General features: G+C 35.1%; 2 protein-coding genes across 3 annotated transcripts; both read right to left on the bottom strand.

Annotated features, from left to right (window-relative positions):
- Nucleotides 1–497: 497 nt before the first annotated feature.
- Nucleotides 498–10,013, bottom strand: LOC132041447 (protein BONZAI 1-like). Of its 2 annotated transcripts, XM_059432160.1 has the most exons (16): nucleotides 9,820–10,013; nucleotides 6,881–6,928; nucleotides 5,668–5,816; nucleotides 5,545–5,593; nucleotides 4,683–4,739; nucleotides 3,993–4,181; nucleotides 3,776–3,910; nucleotides 3,055–3,116; nucleotides 2,878–2,980; nucleotides 2,686–2,800; nucleotides 1,944–2,020; nucleotides 1,731–1,868; nucleotides 1,470–1,634; nucleotides 1,119–1,232; nucleotides 919–1,015; nucleotides 498–809 (listed from the first exon to the last, which is right to left on the bottom strand). In XM_059432160.1, the coding sequence occupies exons 1-16, from the start codon at nucleotides 9,967–9,969 to the stop codon at nucleotides 715–717; spliced, it is 1,743 nt and encodes a 580-aa protein (XP_059288143.1). In that variant the 5' UTR covers nucleotides 9,970–10,013; the 3' UTR covers nucleotides 498–714. The 2 variants fall into 2 exon arrangements, with proteins under 2 accessions (XP_059288143.1, XP_059288144.1); XM_059432161.1 differs by lacking the exons at nucleotides 498–809; nucleotides 919–1,015 and having other exon boundaries at nucleotides 1,120–1,243.
- A 3,073-nt stretch (nucleotides 10,014–13,086) lies between these two features.
- Nucleotides 13,087–20,875, bottom strand: LOC132041445 (uncharacterized). Its single transcript, XM_059432159.1, has 7 exons — nucleotides 20,701–20,875; nucleotides 17,401–17,923; nucleotides 17,103–17,259; nucleotides 16,479–16,523; nucleotides 16,154–16,319; nucleotides 14,237–14,604; nucleotides 13,087–13,582 (listed from the first exon to the last, which is right to left on the bottom strand). The coding sequence occupies exons 1-7, from the start codon at nucleotides 20,821–20,823 to the stop codon at nucleotides 13,264–13,266; spliced, it is 1,701 nt and encodes a 566-aa protein (XP_059288142.1). The 5' UTR covers nucleotides 20,824–20,875; the 3' UTR covers nucleotides 13,087–13,263.
- Between the last annotated feature and the right edge of the window lie 840 nt (nucleotides 20,876–21,715).

The raw sequence follows: 21,715 nt of genomic DNA, 5'->3' as shown, positions 1-21,715 counted from the left end.
ATAGTAGAAAAAAATACTAAGAAAGCTGTGAAACAATAGTTTAAGAAAACATATCAAATCAAAGTTTAAATTCGAGTATCTAATGAATTTAAATTTTTAGATTTTATTAAATTTTACATACAAGTATAGCACTAATAATGAAATTTGACAAAAAATTTAGTAGTATTAGATAAAGTAATATTGTTTTATAAATTACTCCGGAGTGTTACATTATTCTAGATATATTTGTACGGTGAGATATTGCCAGGAGAAAACAAAATAAAATTTGCAAGCCAGTATATCGCATATTTCATATTCTTATTTTTAACATAAATTTCATGTCATACCGCGTGAAAAACACCCATCAATTCAGTTTTCTTCAGGGGTTTTAAATAGGAAAATATTCTGCTAACAGCCTTAAACTTTGGTGGTTATTTTACCATCAGCGAGTTTCTTAACTTGTTGGGAGCAACTTGAAGGTAACTGCAACGTCCTCTAATCAAATGGAGATTGGAATCTACATTATAAAAGGCAACGGACTCCCGTTTTTTATCAACAAAATCAATTACAATATGATGCTGAAGAGAAATATCAGCTTAATCTTCAGGCAACATGAAGGAAGATGTAACCAGAAATTTAGATGCAAAATTTTAGTCTTGGGAAGGCCAGCTCTAAACTGGCAAATTGCACAGGGCAATAGACGAATCAACATTTTATATGTACAATTCTTGTATGTCATGAAGTCGGTTGTATCTTTCTGAACCGCATGTATTCCAATAATTGAGAAGGTAATTCTGCTAAAAGCGATTGAACGACTGAGACATCTCCATCTGCAAATCAAAGCAAAGGCATCAGATCATACAGCAGAAACCTATTTGCTTTATTCTTTGTTTGATTATCCTTTTCTAATTAGGAAGCTTCATTTATAATATGACCTACTTTGTACATCACGGAGGGGAACAAATTGTACTATATCGCGCACAGCAACACGTCCAGTTGTAGATTCTAGCCTCTCCCCTTTATCAGCATCTAATATCTGTGAAAACGAATCATATGGGAAATCATCCATTACAGTTAATTGAATTGGGTGACATAAGAAACACTGCTTGCTGAGGAAACAAGTTGTTGCACTTGCATACCTCCATTTCTTTGAAGTCTGCTCCTCCAACCCCAACAATTAGAATTGACAATGGCAAATCCGCTGCTTGAACAAGAGCATCCTTTGTTTCCTGGAGATCTGTTATGACTCCATCCTGGATTTTTTCTATAATTTAATCAGGCTTGGAATACGTATGACTTTCAGTAATTAAAAAGAACATCCTCGATGAAGCATAGAGATATATATATGACCGTGAAGGGATCAATTAACTATAATTCTGATTGGTATAGCTCAAGAAGATAACATATGATGGTTAACATTTTACTTGAAATGTCTGAAAAGATGTTCATCAGGAAAATTGACAATAAAAAACATAGAAAATGCAACGTACCGTGATTATTAACAAAACGAAATACTTCCGCTCATGGTTCGTCAAAGACTGACTTGCTATATGTGCAGCAGAATTAATCACTGGTCCAAATAAAGTTGGGCCTGCAAGTGAAACATTATGAAGGGCACTAATGTATGCCATCATGATTCCCTGGATTCCTTCGACCTAGAGTGAAAAAAATGGCTGAAAATTTAAGAAAATAAGACAGAGAAAGCTAAAGCAAGTATAAATGTGAAAGTATATAAGGCTCTCCTAGAATACCTCACAGTAACTACTGCTACCGTTTAAGTTGAAGCAATGAGAAACTGGGCCATCAATTGGCCGTGCTCCAAACCCCCAAGCAGGAAAACGTTTGTCTGTATCGTAAAACTGCAATACCTCTCCAACATCCAGGATTGCCTGAAATTAGGATTCTGATTAAATAACTTACTTCATGTTTAGGAAATATCATTACACCTGAGAATATTTTCTTACTCTCTGATAAGCATATGGTCGTCCTGAAGGGTCAATATAATGCAATGAATCAGGGAGGCGTGGATTTCCATTGGAAGCTGACAAACAATAATTCAAGCAAAAAAGAGAATACAGGCTCAGATGCAAGTTAAGCAAGAGCGCAAACATTACATAGAGATTTTTTTTTGATAACCAAGAATATGTTTAAATAAAGCAACATGGTCAATGAGGATTCATATAACCGATCCTAACTTGTTTGGGAGTGATGCTCAGTTGTATGGTGATAACGATTGTGAGATAGTTGGCCCTCCATTCCGTTGGCCCACAGGTCCGAAACTCAGAGAAGCATGGACCCACCCCTCTACCCGGTTCGAGTTGTTGGGTGCATTTATTTTTTCTGAATAATCTTTTATGTATCCGTATGATACAGAACATCATTGAGAAAATGTAATAATTTTTCCAGGGTCTTTTGCATAAAGGGGTAGGGGGGTCAGGATGACTTTCACATCCATAACATCTTTCAACTAATCCAAGTGTTATTTTTATGATAGTAGTAATAAATAAGAGTTGCCAATGGAGGCATCAACCCTCAAAACCCTTTGATGCCTCAATCCAACCCCCTGTGCATCCAAATAAGGAAGAGTTTGGAGTTTTCTAAATAAAGCGTACCAGTGATAAAGACGACAGATATGAATTCAACGCTTAGCTATGGAAACAAATCAATGGTTTATATATATGTATATATCAATGTACAACCACATACCAGTAAAATCAATGGCCACCATGAAGTTGAGTTCATAGCCGGACGCCAAGTAATCAAGGAATGTATATTGTATTTTCTCAGAATAGCTTTCCACGTAAAGTTGACTCTTTAGTACCTGGATAGAAATCCAGCGACCGTCATAATTAAATAAGTTTAACTAGCAGTCGTGTCATCTGATAACGAGTTCTTTACCTTGTTTTCTTGTTTTGGTCCCATAGCAGTTGGTATAAAAAGATTTGCACCAACACCAGCAGAGTGCAACTTTTCTAAATCTAACAGCGACTTCTGAATCTTTCTGACAACCAGTAGAAGTACTGTCAGCCTCCAGTCTGTAGAGGTCAGAAATGAATAAGAGAGGAAAAAGCTTACCCAAGTAAACTGTGCTTGCCATTGCTATTGAAGTCATAACACTCGATAATTAATGGGTTCTCCTGCATTATTTCAAATGCATTTAAATTGAAATCAACGAATAGACATTGTGCAGTGCTACATACCATCCGTATAGAGTATATATGATAATTTCCTCGGGGCAAAATATGTTATCAATCACATCCTTTAAAACAAGTGAATTCTTAAAGTACAGGCCCTCAAAATCAAAACCATTAAATACTTTCATGAGTAAGGTTTGTTTGTATTGCACAAGAGAGCAAGATCCCATAGACATCTGCAGTATCCCTCAACACAAGATACATCAATCATAAAGTCAAAAGACAGCTAATTTCAAGTTTTAGAGAATAGATAGGTGAAATCTTCTCAGTAAGACAGCAAAGAATCTGCCAAAATTGAGTTCAGAAGTTTCATCATTTAGAGTATCAATTTATTTCTTCTGCACAGAACTCATATAGAAAAATACTAGTAATGTTTTCTAAACTCGCACAAAGGCTTAAAAAAAGCCAGCATATTGCACCTATAGCTCATAACAGTACCTTGTTTACTTGTAACAGCATATAATTCCCATGCAAGAAAGAAAATTTCTTCAAATGATTTCTTACCTTCTTTTTGGGGGTTCTATTTGTAGGGATATCCCAGGAAATATAAACATTCTTAAGAAAATGCAAAATTGATCACTCAAAGGAGCATTGTATTGTACCTTACTTCCAATTTGTTGAATATTCAAGAAAACTGGTTTCCAGTTGGGTGAACGATCATTTTTTATCACTTCTGTTTTGCAAAGTGGAACGACAATTCCACTTTCTGTAGTTTTGGATACCACCAGAAATGGATCCTGCCAAAAACAGAAGAATTATGTATATCAGCATCATACAATTCAAATGATAAAAGATAATGCTACTCTGATGAGTTCGTACACTTTTTGAAAACAAATCCTTTGATTCCAATTCTGAACATCTTAATCTCAACTCTACAGTAGTCTTTGAGCTGATACTTTCTTCAGCAAAAACAGTAAGCTTTCCAAACTTCTGTGCATGTGCTTGTCCAGAAGATTGTTTGCCACATACAAGGTCCACAGTCAGGGATCTGTCCGGCTTTGTGACAATCTACAAGGAAATATGTTTTAACATTCATTTGATTAATAGAAAAAATAACCTCACAAGTCCAACAATATTACTAAAATGGAGAACACCAGAACTTACTTGAATCCTAAGATGGTCGGAAAAAATAGTTTCAAGCATGTTACACGGAGAAGAAACATATTAAATAGGCTCAGGGCTTGTAACCATTAACCGACAGAAAAAATTCATAACCCCTTGAAAAATAAAGCAAAGGGTACAAATGGAAAAACAGATACACAATACGTAGCTACCCACCAACAGGAAATCCATTTTGAATAGTGGCAAAAATATTATTCCAGGTATATCCATAACCAGGTACTATACAAAATAATTAGTAGAAGGGCCTCAAGCTGAAATGTGTCTACTGTTCAGTCAGCAGACCAATAACTGCCTCGACTGTGAACCCATTGTCTACACTTCAAGCAGAAAACTATGGCGATAATACAATTTCAGGAACAGAAGCTGTGATTAAAAATCGATGCACACCTGAGCCAATGTGCAACTGGCCTCACCCAGAAAGTCCTGCTCCTCTAGTTTAAGCATCTGCATTAATTATATATATAAACTTCCATGATTCCGTAGGATCTTTTCTGTGAAAGCACTTAAATGAGCATTAAAAGCATTATGATTTTATACCTTGTATCCTTTAATATTTTTTCACAAAATATATAACACATGATTGTATTTTGTACTCTCTAATAGCATTTGAAAAGACGATGGATTAGAAATTCACCATAATAGGCAAACAAAAGCAAATTCAAAAGTGTATTAGGGGTGCTCTCCATATAATCAACTTCAAGGTTCATCTAAAACTTAAATAGCTATGTTCTCTATTCCATTTTATATGACATTCTTCCTTTTAGTTTGTTCCAAAGAGAATCTTTCTATATTTGGAACTCTATGATTTTAAACTTCCCATTTTACACTTAAAAGGCATGCTCTTATAACGATAAAAATGTCATGGCATATTTAAGACAAGTTCTAAATATACTTTTTGTGTGTGTTAGAAGTTCTTTTATCTTTCTTAAACTATGTTACCATCAAATAACACCATATGAAAAATAGAAAAAGGTCCTATCTGAACTATCTGGATATGCTTAATTTTGCCATCCAGTTCACTTTGGCAGGGGACATATTACACCAAAAGTCTAACGGAGGGCAAAGTTGCTCAATTTTGGATGTACAAGGAAAAATATGATCTTTTTCCCTATAAAATAAAATGCAGGGAGGATTAATTAATTCAAAATTACAGGTTCACCTGATATGATGACCACCGGTAAATTAGTGTCGGGACAAGTAGAAACTATAATTATCATTATCAAAATTTTAGACGGAGCAACATAAATACCTTGACATCTTGATTATGAAATTGAGTGTCAATATCATACACACGAAACCTGAAATAAAGGCAAGCTTTTCATATAAATGTATTAGCTTGACAAAAAACAGGAAATGGAGTATCAAGACTCACACCAAATTCTGCACTGTCTCAAAATAATAAGCCATAGTATATTTCGTAATCCACTTTGGGTTCAATGAGTTCAAGACTACTTCAGTACGGCTAAGCTCTTTCAATGAACCATCTTTTTCTTTTGAATAAAGGACTGCCATAGGGTCACTCTGCAACAAACAAATTCTCAGCTAAGTTAGTAACATGTTTATAGTTTTTAAAATGTACGTGGAATTTTATTCACAAAAGCAGCACCAAGAAAGCGATGAAACTGTACAAGATGTATGACTTAACCCCTAGAATCTATAATGTCGAAAGCTAGTAACATGTCTATATTAAGAAAAATGGACTATGATGCCTGAATATATAAGGCAGCTCATATTGACAAGGTATGATTGATACAATTAAAGAAATACCATTTATCGAAAACAAAGGGATAAAAGAGAATTACATAATTTATAAAACTATTTTTTTTCACCAAAGCAAAGAATAGTCTCCAGAGAACTATGAGTGATGTTTAGCTGATTTAGACACAATGAAAAAAACTCTACTTCTTAGTTCTTAGATAGGTGGAAGTTAGTCCTTTAAAATATGATAGAAGTACTAAAATCAATATCCAAATACAACTTAGCCAGTCAAACATCAAAGACGAGCTCAGAGCACAGACCACATAGAAGTCAAGTAGTTCTAGCTGGCGCAGGACCGCATTACGGGCTTGTCCAGAAAGCAATATTTTAGGAGCTACCCATACAAAGTAAATCAAAGACAAAAAATGATAATAAGCTGGCAGGCAGTACTCGTATTACATGAAAATAAACTCTATGTTTGGTACCAGTTTCTCGAGTATAGTTCCATTGAAATTTATGGTTTAAAGGTCGTCTTGGAAGCTAGATTTGGAGAGTGAAGAACATAAGGTCAGACAGATGATATTCTGGAGTGTTCATTGTATGTATTAATATTGACAGCATCTATTGGGAAAAAGGTAAAACAAACAAACTCCGAGGCAAAGATTTATATTTATCCTCATATTAGGGAAATGAAGCAATTCTTATTCAGCAACATTTAAAAAAAAAAAAAAAAAATTTAAAAAAAAAAAACCAAGAAGCAATAACCATACTCCATACTAACAAAGGGGATACTTCATCTAAGAATACTCCAGTTCTACTATATCACAACACATGAAAGTCAACGTTATCATTTACATTATCTAACGCAAGTCAATTAAGCAGCAAACCTTGGAAAGCACATCGCGGTCACGCAAGCTAGTAGCAGATAGAGACAACTGCAAGTGTACAAATAAGGAAATATATTTAGAAAATCAATATTGAAAAATGAAGAGCATATATTAATTACACATAATGACAAAAGCACGATAACGATAAGTAGTTTGTACATAGTGATAGAATTGCAATATGATGCTGCATAATAAAACAGCAAATGAAAAGCTACACATCAGTGTATATATGGACTGGATGAGGTAGCTTGCTTCACAAATCACCGCACCGCGATATTTTCTATTCATGAAAGTATTATTACCTTTCTATCACTTTTTTTTTTTTTTTTTTTGAAATTGTATATTACCTTTCTATCACTTGAGCTGAATGGGAACCAAAGCACTTTACATTTCCATCACGTAAAGTGTAGTCATTGAAATGGAATGACTTGTTGAGATCTCCTATCTTGGTATCGGCGATTGATTAACTGTAGCCATTAAAATCTACTTAAAATTGTATTATTAAGAGTTTCTTCTTAATTTTTTAATACTGAATAAGTGGGAGACGTCGGAGATATTTTATGTTATTGTCAAAAAATATTAATATCAAATTGCATGACATTTCATTTTAGTGGTTATAATGGTGAAGGTGGCCATAATTTCTTGCATAAATCTCAAAACAATTATCTTATGATCTACCCACTCATTAACCCAATAATTCGTCAAGCTATTACCTATTAACTGATGATCTCATGTTCTCACAACTTCATTCCCCCACTAAATTCTTATTTATTCGATGTAAAAATTTCTACGACTATAAATAGGAGTCATTCTTCCTTGTTATGATGCATTAAAAGTATAATTGTGTGCATCAAAAAGTGAGCAACGATTGCAAAAAAAAAAAAAAAAAAAAAAGCTACAAGAATGAAAAAGCTAAGCTCCAACATATTTCCCAAAAAAGAGAGGGTATTACTTATTGAAGAAAATTTTCTTTATAGAAGAGCTTTGGACTCAACCAGTACAGAATTTATTGAGTCTTACAACATTGTCGAGCTAGTTGTTTATCCTGGAAGGGACAAGTCGAAAGTATTAGTGCTATATCAGTGAAAATATAGTTCAGTAAGCGTGGATCTCCTTAAAGAGAGCATGATATCCGTGTTTCAACCTACAAAATTTATTCTTTTTCTTCTTTTTCCAATTGAACTTGTATTTCACTAACATGGACAGGCATCCAAATTCCTTCAGAAATATCTAGAAGAAAGTCAACCACTCACAATGAGTACCTAGTTATCGTACGAGTTCGGATGTAAGGAGTCCATGTCCATTTTGATCACCAATTAAATTTAGTGAGGGACATCTAATCAAGCTAGTGACTCAGTAATCGCGGAGTAAGTCCATCTCTCAAACGGTCAATGCTAATTCAACTTGGAGCCTAACGTGCTCAACGGCATTTTCTTACCAACTTATCGTAATTCAACCACAAACCGGTAATGACAATGACAAATATAGTGCAGTAGGCGTGAATCTCCTTAAAGAGAGCAAGATATATGTGTCTCACCCTAATGAATTTGTTCTTTTCTTATTCTTTTCAATTGTACTTGTGTTTTCACCAACATATACAGACATCAGCGTTATGTCGTTATCAAAGGCACAAATAAAGCGTTGACTTTAATGAAAAAGGCGCAAATGGAGAAAAAAATACAAATATATATATATATATATATATGTTTAGTCCAAGAATAATAATTATTAGCCCGAATAACAAATATATGGACAACAAAATTGGAAAAAAATAATAGTAAAGAGAAATATCAATGGTTTAGTGTAGCCTCTTCAGGAAATGCTCATTCGCAAGGAAATGTACGTCTTAGAGCCTTGATGACGACACTAAAGCGCACATTAAAGCGAGGTGAAGCGCTCAACATGTTTTGAGCTCACTTCAAGGCTAAGCGCACTTTAAGCGCGCCTTTTACAACACTGACAGGCATCCAAACTCCTTCACAGATAATCTAGAAGAAAGTCAGCTACTCACAACGATTACCTAGCTATAAGGAGTCCCTGCCTATTTCAATCACCAATTAATCCAGAGAGGGACATCTAACAAAGCCAGCGATTCAGTGATCACCGAGTAAGTCAATTAATAGTCTATGCCTATTCAACTTTTAGTCCAATCCGCTCAAAGGAATTTCCTCACCGAAATATCATAATTCAACCACAAACCAGTAATGAGAACGACAAACTAAGTCCTCAAAATGACACTCGTTAACAAAACATAGAGAAAATGAGATGTGTGCATGAGCAAGTAACGCTGAATGACAGCAAGATATATGCGTCTCACCCTAACGAATTTGTTCATTTCTTCTTCTTTTCAATTATACTCGTATTTTCACCAACATTGACCTGCATCCAAACTACACAGATAATCTAGAAGAAAGTCAACCACTCACAAGTCACAACAATTACCTAACTATAATAGGATTTCTGTTTTAACGCCTATTTCAATTACCAATTAATGTAGAGAGGAACATCTAATCAAACCAGTGATTCAGTAATTGAGGAATAAGTCAATGCCTATTCAACTTGCAGTCCAATCCACTCAACGAAATTTCCTCACCAAAATATCATAATTCAACCACAAACCTCCTTAAAATTACACTCGTTAACAAAAAACAGAGAAAATGATATGTGTGCGTATAAGCTAGTTAGTAACGTTATTAGAGCGGGACATCTAATCAAGCCAGCAATTCAGTAATCACGGAATAAAGTCAATTAACAGTCAATGCCTATTCAACTATCTGCTCAACCGAATTTCCTCACCGAAATATCATAATTCAATCACAAACCGAAAACTAACTCCTCAAAATTACACTCGTTAACAGAACATACAGAAAAAATGATATGTGCGTATATAAGCAAGTAACGTTGAATGAAAAATCAAAGTAAACAGAGAGAAAAAGTGCCTCGATCTGAGAGTAGAGGCCTTGATAACCGCGAGATTTAAGGAAAGCATCAACGGCTTCATTAGGACCGTCGGATTGATTTCCGTGGCTAGTCCCGGTACCGCCCACTGCCGACTGACCGCCTGCCACGTCAGAGAAGCAATTTCCCATCGCCGCCGTCAATTTCAAAGAGCTATTTATTTCTCTCTCCTTTGCTATCTTAAACGTATATACTGTGTAATATATATGGTCTCTCCTTATAATCCCGGGACTAATTATCCCATACAATGCTATGGTATAAAATAATCTTAAAAGAAGGTATAAAGTTGTATTATTTTACTGTGTAATATTATATATAGTGTTTAACGGCTGTTCAAGTATGGATTTTTTATACCATGAACCAAACGATAGTGTAACGGCTGTTCAAGTATGGATTTTTGGCACAACTTTGTGGGACCCGTTGCCTCGTTAGTCCTATCTGTTTTTGAACAAAAGCTCGTTTTTTTTTTATTTCCTATTATAGCCTTATAGGTGGACTTTCAATTTTTAAAATTGTAAACTCAAAGAAAAGTAGACAAATAGTAACAAAATAACTGAACAAATATAAAGAGAAGTACTTGGTATTTCGTCTTCATTCTAGTTTGTCAAAATATAATTTAGCATCTGTTTCCAGCTCACTTACCTTTTGATAATCAATAATAAAAGAAATGAAGCTATTTTTTTATTTACATAAAATTATAAAAAGAGCTAACAATAGTAATATTTTCAGTTTAAATTGTCAGTCCAAGATTTTTAGAGTCTCTTCTCTCTACCTATCAAAACAAATAACAGTGATCCTCTAAAATTTATCTACTTATCTTGCATGGTTAAGACTTAAGTCTTCCAAATCAATTTTTCCTGGTGCTTCATAATTTCAATGCAATTATATTTGGTAAATGTTCTCTCATATAAGTTAAGTAACCTCGTTGTTTGATAATAGTTTAATGTGTTAAGTTTGTTCAAAAATGGTAAAAAGTTATATGAGCAGAACAGAAGCTTCTGTTTGGAAAGGCAAACGTAGTTTACGGGTTAGGTATTCGGTGGGCATGTACACTAATGCTTTTACAAAATAATAATACTAGGTGAAATTTACACTCACATGTCACGTCTTTCTTTATTAACATCTTGACAGCTTCTTAATCTAGTAGAGTAGTTCATATGAGTCTGATATTTACATGCATAAATGAAAAATGTCCAGCGTTAACTGATCCCACATGCTGATTAATTATTGCATAACTTTAGAAATTAAGACATTGACATGCAAGCATTGCGGAGCTTTTAGGAAGCATCACTTTTTAAGCTGCTCCACTTTGTTGCATGTAATTATAGAAATTGGACGACTTCTGTGTCTCCTCTACCAGCTTTCTCTATTTTTTAATTGTGTCAATGATGTTTAATAATCAATTCTAGAAGGAAGAACCAACGAAAGATTATTGTCTTTAAAGAGTTTGCCACCATAATTTAGTAAAAACACCATTTCCGTGGTTCTTTTCCTTGTTCTTAAATCTCAAACAAATAATCTATCTTGTCATTAGCTCGATTAAGAATTCTGAATTGAAAAAGTAAGCTAAATTATGGGTTATTCGTTAAAAAAAAAAAAAAAAAAAAAAGTCTTATGTATTTCACTAAATTTTTTATTTCTTCATGCACATAGGCAAAGGCTTATCTAAGAATGGTAAAGCCAAGAAACTTGCATTACAGCGTTGAATTGAAGCTTTAAGTGAATTATTTATGCTATCTTGATTTTCTCTTTGTTTGAGACATAAGTACAATATGTGTCATTCTGCACGTAAATATTATGAAGTCAACATAAATAACGAGTCAATGAATATAACAAAACCGAATTTCTTTCATGCTTCTTTGTGACTACCGTATTATACAAGTAAATTCTTTTTACCATTTTTAGTACGAATACTAGCTGTCTTTTAAAAGGTTGTGGGCATACTTCTGTAAAAGCATTATTTCCATGGTTCTTGTCCTTCCTCTTAAATCTCGAATGACTAATCTATCTTGCCATCAGCTCTATTAAGAATTCTAATTCGAAAAAAAAGAGAGCTAAACATTACTTAAGACGAAGGAAGCAAGTGCCGTAAGAAAATCACTTTCTTAAAACTCCAAACTACTAGTCATTATGACGATTTTGAAAAGTGAGAGTAAGTCTTTTTCTTGACTTAGCTTGCGTACATTACCCCTAACCTTTTAACTTAAATTCAATCTCAACAAAGAAATGAAAGCATAACTCTTGATCTTTTAGTCTTTTATTTTAGCATGTCTTGTGACGATTTTGGTGTGTCTATCGCAAATCCGATCAATCTCTTGATAAAGAGAAGTGTCTTTCCTCCTTTTTATTAAACCATGGAAAGCCCCGAATAGTTTACCAAGTGGTTGACCATGTACCCCACGCCTGAATTACTACCAAATGTACGTGCATAGGTCATTAAATACAAAGACAACACAATCATCGTCCATCGAATTAGTCTTTCTTTATAAGAAAGCAACCAAAAAGGCTATGCCTCCAATTAATAATGTGATCTATACGTCTGGCAAGCTTTTTAAAGCATGATCGGTGTAGACCCTTTCATGGAAATTCATTTCATCAAGTGCAAATGGACAGTACTTTGCCCACGCCACAACAGACAGAGAGTATGCATTTCCACGACGACTCACTCCTCAAACGGTAAACACATAACTGCACGCTTAATATTGACACCAAAATTTATTACTTATCATGGTTAAATAATTCAATGAGACAAGAATGTATACTAATTAATCATAATTAAGTAATAAAATCTTTTATGTACACATTGGGTGCGAATAAGTTTTTATCCTCTTGATTGAACCAAGTTTCATTTATATACTCATTTATAACCTCTGAGTTGGTATATCAAAGTCTAGTTACTGGTCAACGATCACGAAGGCCAACAGGTCAACCACTAGAGATGTGCATTACTGGACAAGTAGTTGAGCAGGTAAAGTTGAATAAGATGTGAATCTGACCTAATAAGACGAATGGCATCCTAACTGTCTGTCCAAGAATTCACATTTTTGGATGACAGTTATGCCCTGGACAACATGCACTCATCTCGATTAGTTTACCAAGTATCTTCTACCTCCTGCCAAATCTATCAGGTAACTCAACCCACTTAGATTTAGACAGATAAACTACTCTATGTAGTTTCTGTTTCTACTAGATTTAAGCGTTGGTTCTCAAGATTGTCATTCTAACTATTGAAAAACTACAGAATAAGGCACAGGCAAAGATGATACTCCATACAATTTTCTTTTCAAATCGCCTGCTGTATCATAGCCCACGCATGAATTTCTTCGGTCTAATACTACCTGAATATCGCTTCCCGGAGACAACTTGGGGAATGAGCCGGAACAAGGAAGGCTAAAAAGAAAAGCAAAGATAGCTCTTTAAGCACCTCAAACAATTTTATGCAATCCAATGTTCGAATCAGAAGATATAGAAATGAGGAGCGGGAAAACATGGTGCCAAACAGCTTTGAAGACTCGCTTATGATGAGGTCTAATGGACTGGGAAGGTACTTTGGAATTGTACCGTATATCAAATATGTGAATGACAGGATCAACTGAGCCAGATGAAATGTACAAACCATCAGGTGACCAAGCCTGACTTATAAGAGCCGAGTGCGAGTCACTGCTTTCTTGTTTCCACCCAAACAAATGAACCTCTGCTTGCCTCGACCTAAAATCAAACAAGCGAAGCTGCTTCTCTAAGGTCCTGCATTGGATTAGAAAGAGCACAACAAATATATATCAGCCTAATTAACAGTTTCCTGCTGAAATCATATCTGCTTTTAAGATAATAATTCAAATCAGACTTGTGACATAATGAGAAAATTGTTCAAAATACAAAACAGGCTTTACACAACTACAACTAAGCCTAAATCCCAAACTATTTGAGGTTTGCTATGTAAATCCTCAATATCCACTTCACTCATTTTGTATCCGTTCCATTTATGGCATAAATTTTTATAGAGAAATTAGGGGTTTTCTACATTTTCAATATAAGAGGTTCCTTACAATTTCGACTAGCATACAATATTTGAACAAACTAAAGATGCTTGCCAAACACCAGACCAAACGTAAGTGTACCATTAAAACTAAATATTTATTCCAACTAGTTGGTAACATTGCACTGAGCCAGTGCCATAAAAAGAAATTACAAGTTGTGCAATTTCCCGTCATTTCTGACATTGCACATACAACATTTTGACAAAAAAAGTAAAACAAAAAAGATGACGCAAAAACACAACACATTGGCTTCTTTGGAGGTCAAGGGAATGGGAAATAGCAAGAAAAACCATTAACATGTAAAAGAAATATCTACATAAGGAAATATGCACATCATAGAATGACCACAGTGGAAACTTACCCTGTCTGAACCATAAACAGATTCAAGTCACGTGGATTAGGCAGAACACTCATGCATTTACTTTCTAGTTGATGCTTGAAATCTATTCTCTGAGCTGGTAAATCAAATCCAAATATACGCTTATCGGCACCAGCAGACATCACAACTTTCTTATGCTGCAAACCGGCAACTCCCATTACAGCAGAAGAATGCCGGCTATGCAACTCTTTACTCTTCCATGAATGTTCTCCATCTTTATCGGTCCACAAGACAACTGCATGATCACTACCACCAGTAACAAAACGTTCCTCCTCCCATGGCATGAACTCTATGTTGTTAATGATCCCTCTGACATGGGGCTTCTCCTCCAAGAAATTTACTCGCATGTTCTGTTAATACACCAGGATATGAGAGCAGAGGAGAAATAAAATCCAAGAGTCCTTTGACACAATAGAGTATGCAAGAGACACAATCAAACGCAACATAACCAGGCGTAAGGCTTAGTATGTTGATTCTGATAATGACAATGGCAAGAAAAACAATTCACCTATAGTTCCTAGAGTTTAGGCTGGAAGAGCGGCATATAAATATCAGGTGTACCTGATGAGTTTCCATGGTTTTTTACCTTCAGTGGAGGGAAGAGATCTCAGAGGATTTCTATGTACTTATATAGTTGACAAAGGACATGCTATACCCCTTTTGGATGTCTACTTTTCAACTAAAGTCTAAAAATAGAACTGTACTGCTGGCTCTGTATGTTCATACAATTTTCCAAGGCAAAATCGTGCAAGAGGAAGACATAGATCACTGAACCTTATAGTAATCTCAACAGTCTTTCCTAAGATTTTAAATCGTGATTTAACCCCTGTTCTCTACTACTATAAACCACGTCCATCATAAGGCAAAACTGGTCAGTCAACATGGAAAAAGAATAGTTTACTCCACGGACACCATTCTCCAACTCTTTAGCCAATTATCTCCTTCCAAATTTCTTTTATTTCGCTTAATGAGATTCCATAAAATATTATAAAGTGCGACTAAAAATGTTCTAAAAGCTGTACATACTCATTGAGCATTCAATAGTATAGAGTGTAGCAGAAAAACAAAAGCAGTAACAAAAGCAGTTTATACGTGTAGCTCAAGGATTTTATAGTTAGTAGTGAGAACAAAATCAAGTCACAGGTTTCGACTCATAGGAAAGAGATTAGGTAGTTATTCTACATCGTTGACTTTACTAGTAGCACAGATGAATGAGTAATCATCAATCAGCAAAAAACTAGCCCCTCCGTCACTCCCTCCCTCCGAGAAGAGTACAAGATATCCTCAAGGTAAACAAAATAGATCTCCAATTGTGATGTAGAACAGTCAAGTGAATACGACAAATTAAGCCAATACCCTCACACACACACATGACGTGATAATTGCCAAACCATAAATGGTGCTCTAAAGTCAAAAGAGATTGATCTTGAAACATTTGACATGGCACTTTCTTACCAAATACACCACATAACCTTTTCTACACATCTTACTAGTTACTACGAGCAGGACCTCAATATTTGATGGCTAAGTACTTCCTAAGTGAAACCTTGATAACCAATTTGTAAAGCTTACTTGGTGATTAATACAAAAGTTAGTTACCAAAAAAAGAAACCTTGATAACCAGCTTATGCACCCTAATTTAAGGAATTAGAAGAGTTCCTTTTCAGATTTTCCTACAAGCTCTCGCTCAGCAAAATCTTGGTTCTGCGTCTTATTTGTCCCTTCATCTATTAAACCATTAAGAAATGCATTTCCATACACCACCTATGCATATAGATAAAGATTAGAAGTAAACAGGATTTAACATGTCATCTCCATGTACACATACTTCAATCAGACAGATTTTCTAGTCAAATGACATTTGCCATATAATTTCATCAACAAATTTCCTAGAAATACCTCTTTTCCCTTGTTAAGATTCAGTATTGAAATTTGTGAATTCCCACCATCAGCGCTGTAGACAGAAAAAAGACTGCTGCCTTCTGGATTCCAGGCTACGTCTTCTGGCCACTTTCTACACTCGCGCGAAAGGCAATCAGTGCTACTGAGAAGATTGGCATTCGACCTGATTACCAAAGTGACCGACCATCAAAATACAAGCATTTGGTAGTACAAATGGAAAATGAATTGACATTTTCAAAATTAATTGCTTATAAAGTGGGTCAAACAAAGGAAAAAGACATAGATGCAGCTCTGGAAGTTGAATTTTAGAAATTTGACATACCCTCTGTCCTGCACCTGCCACAAGTTGACAACCCCATCCAGTGCACTGCATGTTAAAGGAACTCAGGGTGAGCATTTCTACACAAATAAAAATATATTCACTGAATTGTCGCATTTGATGCTGAAGTTTGAAAATTGTATGAGAAAGACTGAGAAACATGAGTAACAGGCTGTTCTCAAAAGAAAGCAAGTACAGTGCAGCATTACATCAAGGAAAGTAGGAAACAGCCCATCAAATCATTTCCTAGGCAAATTTAACTTATTATCATCTAAAATGACCAATTGCAGTATGTAATTTACGAATACGAATTTAATTTTGCTCGGATACGAACATCCTCAGATTGACCAGAAGATCTGATCATGTCGCATCAGTCTGGGATCTCTTAACTAGATTAAAGCCATTACATACATGATGAAATCTTGCTTTCCTGCTATTGCTGGAAACTGTTACACATTGCTCCAAAAACTTCGGAATAGAGAGAGGGAGTGAGAAAGAGGGGAAAGGGACATGCTCTGTTCTATAGCTAGTCCATCCATAATTCATTAAAAAGTGTACAAGCAACGAAAGAAATGTATCCACAATCACAATTGTCGTTTATAAAGAGTGCATAAGCTTTTAATCTACCTGCTCGCAAAAAGTTGATCATTAGTAGGGCACAAGACAATAGTTCTCATCTTTCGCTTGTGTTGACTAGGTATGACACTGCATGTCTGGCAGTTGATCTTGCTAGCTGAAGAAGATCTACCTATCAATGGAATCAGCTCTTTATGCTCTTTCTGTTCTGTATTCACAAAAAGAAAAGATGAGAAACAAGCACGTCAAATGGTACTTTTCATATGAAAAAAGCATTTGCATATTACGTCGGACTGCATATTAGCACATGCTAGTATCAAAAGATCAAATGTAACAAATAAAGTCTTACCAAACTTCCTTTTGGTTCCTTTAAGTTGAATCTCAGCAGCTCCGATGTCAGGAGGGGTTTTCGCGCTCTTATCTGCTTTTGAACTTACAATACGAGTGTTACAAAAAGAAAAACCTGACCCTCCAGCACAAGAATCAGAACCACAAGGGACGGGACCAAATTCTACCATCTTCAAAGGCTGAGAAACCTTCGGTCTCACGTCAGGAATGATAAGTAGTGGTTTTGCCCGGGGTACCTTACTGGAATTATCATTGTTTTTCTGAAAAGGGCTTGCTATTTTTTTATCAAGTTTTGAATATTCCCTGAGTGGCAAAATGTTGTCTTTGTCAGGTTTAGGTTTACACTCAGATAGGTTTTCAGAAGAATCATCACTTATAACAATAGGACTCATGGATCTTCTTTCAACTTTCACTGGATTCAAATCATTCCCATGAGAGCTTGTGGATGTTGCCACATTGGCCCGGCCCCGGAGGTGAGCAAGTTTCTGTTGTGTCTCCTCTAACTTCTTTTCTGATTGATCAAGCTGTAATTCATTCCAAAGAAGGGGAGATGGGAAATATAAGTTATGGTCCCAAATTAAGAGAAAGACCGGGAATAAAAAGACCGTTATTCCAACTACATATTTTTTTGTGATTTTTTTTTTTTAACTCAAAAAAAAAAATGTAATTGGAATAACGGTCTTTTTATTCCCGGTCTTTCTCCAATTACTTATTAAATTAGATGGTAAAGCATCCGCCAAGTAATAGCCAACAATCAACAGACATCATCTCGTTGAGTAAAATGATTCCGGTGTAAGTCCCGAGATGTGTATGAGTTTAAGAGATACATAATCGTCCCTGTGAAATTTAATAGATATGTAATCTACAAGACGAAGGAATTATGTTACACTACAGAGAGTTTAACACATAGATCTGTTGTCCCAGGCAAAGATTTGAAGCTTATTACTCATAAAATTGGGCATTCAAATATCCTCCTTTTGCCAGGGAATCAGAACAATATGAAGTATCCATAACATATAGAAAACTTGCAAATGTCAAGAAATTGAAAGAAAGACAAGTCACACAATTGGCATTCATGTATAAAGCCTCGGCACAAACATTACGAACATAAACAACTGAACAGCAAGCTCATATTCCACTTGAAGACCACAGAATGTCGAAATTTGAATATAAATTGCAATAGGCCACATGATAATATCTCCGTGTCATCTATTTGAACATCGAGACCATTGCAGAATCACCCATGGAGGCTCTTGCAGCCACTGAATGTGATCTTAATTGAACTCAAAATCCTTCTAGTCTGGAAGAAAGGAGAAAGCACGTTGAGTTTTTAGGATTCTCAAGGAACCTATCTTCACTAGACTACTTGTTATTGAGAGATAGTGTACCATAAACATGTAAAATTACTCCCCAAAACAAAAAGAACGAGAAAAAAACAAAACGTAAAAAACACAGCAATTAGCCTCTTTCTGATTATACTGACATACGTGAACTGATTTTGATTGATCCGGATATAGCCACATTGCATAGAGGTCTCCAAGATTGATGGTAAGAATCACTATTGCAAGTCTATCAAAGCCTAAGCTACTTATTGATTATCAGAAAATGAACCTCCCCTCCCTTCCAACTTGGAACTACCCGTAACCTGAGATAAGCCGGTTTCCGCCCTCAAGTCGGGGAATAGAGCTGACTCATCGGAGAAAATAACAATTACTAGTCCCAATCCTAGACTTAAAAAAGTAGTTCCTCTTCCAATTTCATACATCAAATTGTGTATATAAAGAAGAGTGTCCTTCAAAGAAACAAAATCATGCGGCCCTTCAAGATAGAAGTTTCGGTCATCCTTGGAATCTTGGGGCAGGCCAAATTACATAGATACAGGATACTTATTTCAAAGTGGTTCAGGTAAATTCTTGCCTGGTTTGAATCCACATCCACTTGACAGCCCCTGATGGTCCACTTAACAGCATTCCCAATACCAGGGACTTGTGTCATTCTTGCTGAAGCATCTGCTTTGAGTTCTCTTAAAATTGAACCTCATTCATTAAACAAGAAGATGGCATATATTTTATGGTAGCAAACCAAAATAACTCCTACGGGCCAACAGTAGCTTTTTCTCATTTTTTAAGCCTTGCTGACTGAACCCTCAACCTCATGGTTGAAGGTGGAGAAACCTCTCAATTAAGACAAAGATTTGATCAAAGGCTTATCAAGAATGGTATAGTAGGGCAGACACCTTTTGTACGTGTACATACATATACACACACGCGTGCACACAAAACCAAAAAGCTCCTATAACACATAGACATTGAAGTTCATTATTCTAAAAAGGAAATTTGAAGGCTTTTGGGACAAAGCATTGATTTTGGAGATTGGAACCCCAGGAAGCAACTTCTTTTCAGATTTCATAAATATTTTTAATGTGTGTAAGATGACCAATATTGTACTCCCTCCGTTCACTTTTATTTGTCCACTATACTAAAAATACATTTTCACTTTTACTTGTCACTTTTAGCATATGAAAGAACATATTTTTTTTCATGTTTTACCCTTAGCATTAATTACTTATTCCCCAAATCATTTCTCAAGACCTAAGACTAAACATCAATTAATTTGGGTATAGTGGTAATATACCTATATCAATTATTATTTCTAAAAGGATGTGCAAAGTTTAAACTGGACAAGTAACAAGTAAACGAAGGGAGTATACAATAACCATCCCGATAACTCGTAGGAATCAACGGGGGTTTTCTCTCACTTTTTCTCCCTTTCGTGACTTGAAACACAACCTCACTGGTTGCAGGGGTGGAGGCACAATTTTAGCTACTCTTTCGACAAAACAAAGGTAGAGGTAAGGCCTGCGTACATCTTACTCTCCCCAAACCCCACTTGTGGAAACCCCACTTGTGAGACTACACTGGGTATGTTATTGTTGTTGTTTCGGCAAAACACACTAGCTTTGGCTCAAACCCTATATTTATATTAAAAAATTCATTCCATATATATAAATAATCTATCAAGAATCCAGTAAGCCTAAGACTTGTTGAAGGTTCCATTCCATTAAAACTAAGACTTTACCACCGAGTTCTCAAGAATTGCAAAATGGGACAGGAAAAAAAACCCTTAAACATATCCACAGACAATACAGTAAAGTTCATTCAAACCAACAAAAAAAAAAAAAAAAAAAAATCAAAGTAGATAGGACAAAGCGGTCCCCATAGTAAACCAAGTAGGAAACTTTAAAGCTTTAACTTTCATCCATTATTAAAGTTGAAAAGGACATTAATAAAAGCAGATAAACCTGAGAAGTGTAATAAGAGAGTCTTCTTCGAAGGTTTTCAACTTCTTTAGTACGTTGTTCAACGAGATCCAACAGTGCTTCTTCTTCATCCTTTCTTATACCCTTTGCTTCTTCTTCCCACATTGTTCTCAGTTTTGCTTTTCCAGGAATTTCAATTTTCGAGGATACCCGCCTATACTGTTTGTAGTGGGGTGTAAAATGCATAATAATAATAATCGTGTTACCATAACATATGGGATTAGAGCCATCTCCTTGCAAGATTTTAGTTAGTTACTACTTACTTATAAAGCATATAGTAAGTAATTAACTACAGATAACTAGTACTAATAAAAAATTAGATAAATGGCTCGTGTCATACGACGCTTTATTAATTTGACGTGCAATTTTAGTAGTTTTAGCCACAAATTGAAGCGAATTAAAATAACACATTTCATATATTAAAATACTAAAGTTTATAGTAAATAATTATGAAAAAAAGTTGAACATTATTTAAACAACAAAATTTACATATAGTATTCTTAATCCTAATATGATATACTAAAGTTTGTTATTACTTTACTCAAGAAATAAAATATTTTAATAACAATATAATAAAGTTTGTTATCACTTTACTTAAGAAATAAAATATCTAATAATGATGTAATTCTTAAGTGACAGTTTGAAAATAAACGTACCCAAAAGAAAATTTGAAATAACTGGAAGTTGAAATGGATTTGAACAAAAGTCTAATTTAATACAACAACAACACTACGATTAAATCATAAATGTAGGGCACCGGGAGGGTAAGAATCTGTGACCGTTAACGACTACTGCGCCGAAAGGATGGAGGTTGTTTTTTTGAAAAAATAACATAAACCGAGAAGCGTGAAAAAAAAAGTTAGATAAGACAAGCATTTCAAAGTAGTATGAGAATGAAAGCAACTCAAAGTAGTATGGGAATGAAATAACGAAAGCGAAAAATCATGGTACCAAAGTCTAATTTAATGATAAACAATAAAGTATTAAACATTTGATA

Source organism: Lycium ferocissimum, unplaced genomic scaffold (genome assembly GCF_029784015.1).
Source record: "Lycium ferocissimum isolate CSIRO_LF1 unplaced genomic scaffold, AGI_CSIRO_Lferr_CH_V1 ctg10211, whole genome shotgun sequence".
In the NCBI taxonomy this organism is placed as follows: Eukaryota; Viridiplantae; Streptophyta; class Magnoliopsida; order Solanales; family Solanaceae; genus Lycium; species Lycium ferocissimum.
This window is presented reverse-complemented; position numbering and strand designations above follow the sequence as displayed.

What these genes read in the sequence shown, in the direction of transcription:
- LOC132041447 (XM_059432160.1), bottom strand. Translation starts at nt 9,969, where the DNA reads ATGGGAAATTGCTTCTCTGACGTGGCAGGCGGTCAGTCGGCAGTGGGC. An exon ending in GACCAAAACAAGAAAACAAG is followed by an intron (nt 2,801 to 2,877) that starts GTAAAGAACTCG and finishes ATTTCTATCCAG; the next exon opens with GTACTAAAGAGTCAACTTTA. An exon ending in TCGTTTTGTTAATAATCACG is followed by an intron (nt 1,233 to 1,469) that starts GTACGTTGCATT and finishes GAAAAAATCCAG; the next exon opens with GATGGAGTCATAACAGATCT.
- LOC132041445 (XM_059432159.1), bottom strand. Translation starts at nt 20,823, where the DNA reads ATGTGGGAAGAAGAAGCAAAGGGTATAAGAAAGGATGAAGAAGAAGCA. An exon ending in TCTCTTATTACACTTCTCAG is followed by an intron (nt 17,924 to 20,700) that starts GTTTATCTGCTT and finishes AATGAATTACAG; the next exon opens with CTTGATCAATCAGAAAAGAA. An exon ending in AGGAACCAAAAGGAAGTTTG is followed by an intron (nt 17,260 to 17,400) that starts GTAAGACTTTAT and finishes TTGTGAATACAG; the next exon opens with AACAGAAAGAGCATAAAGAG.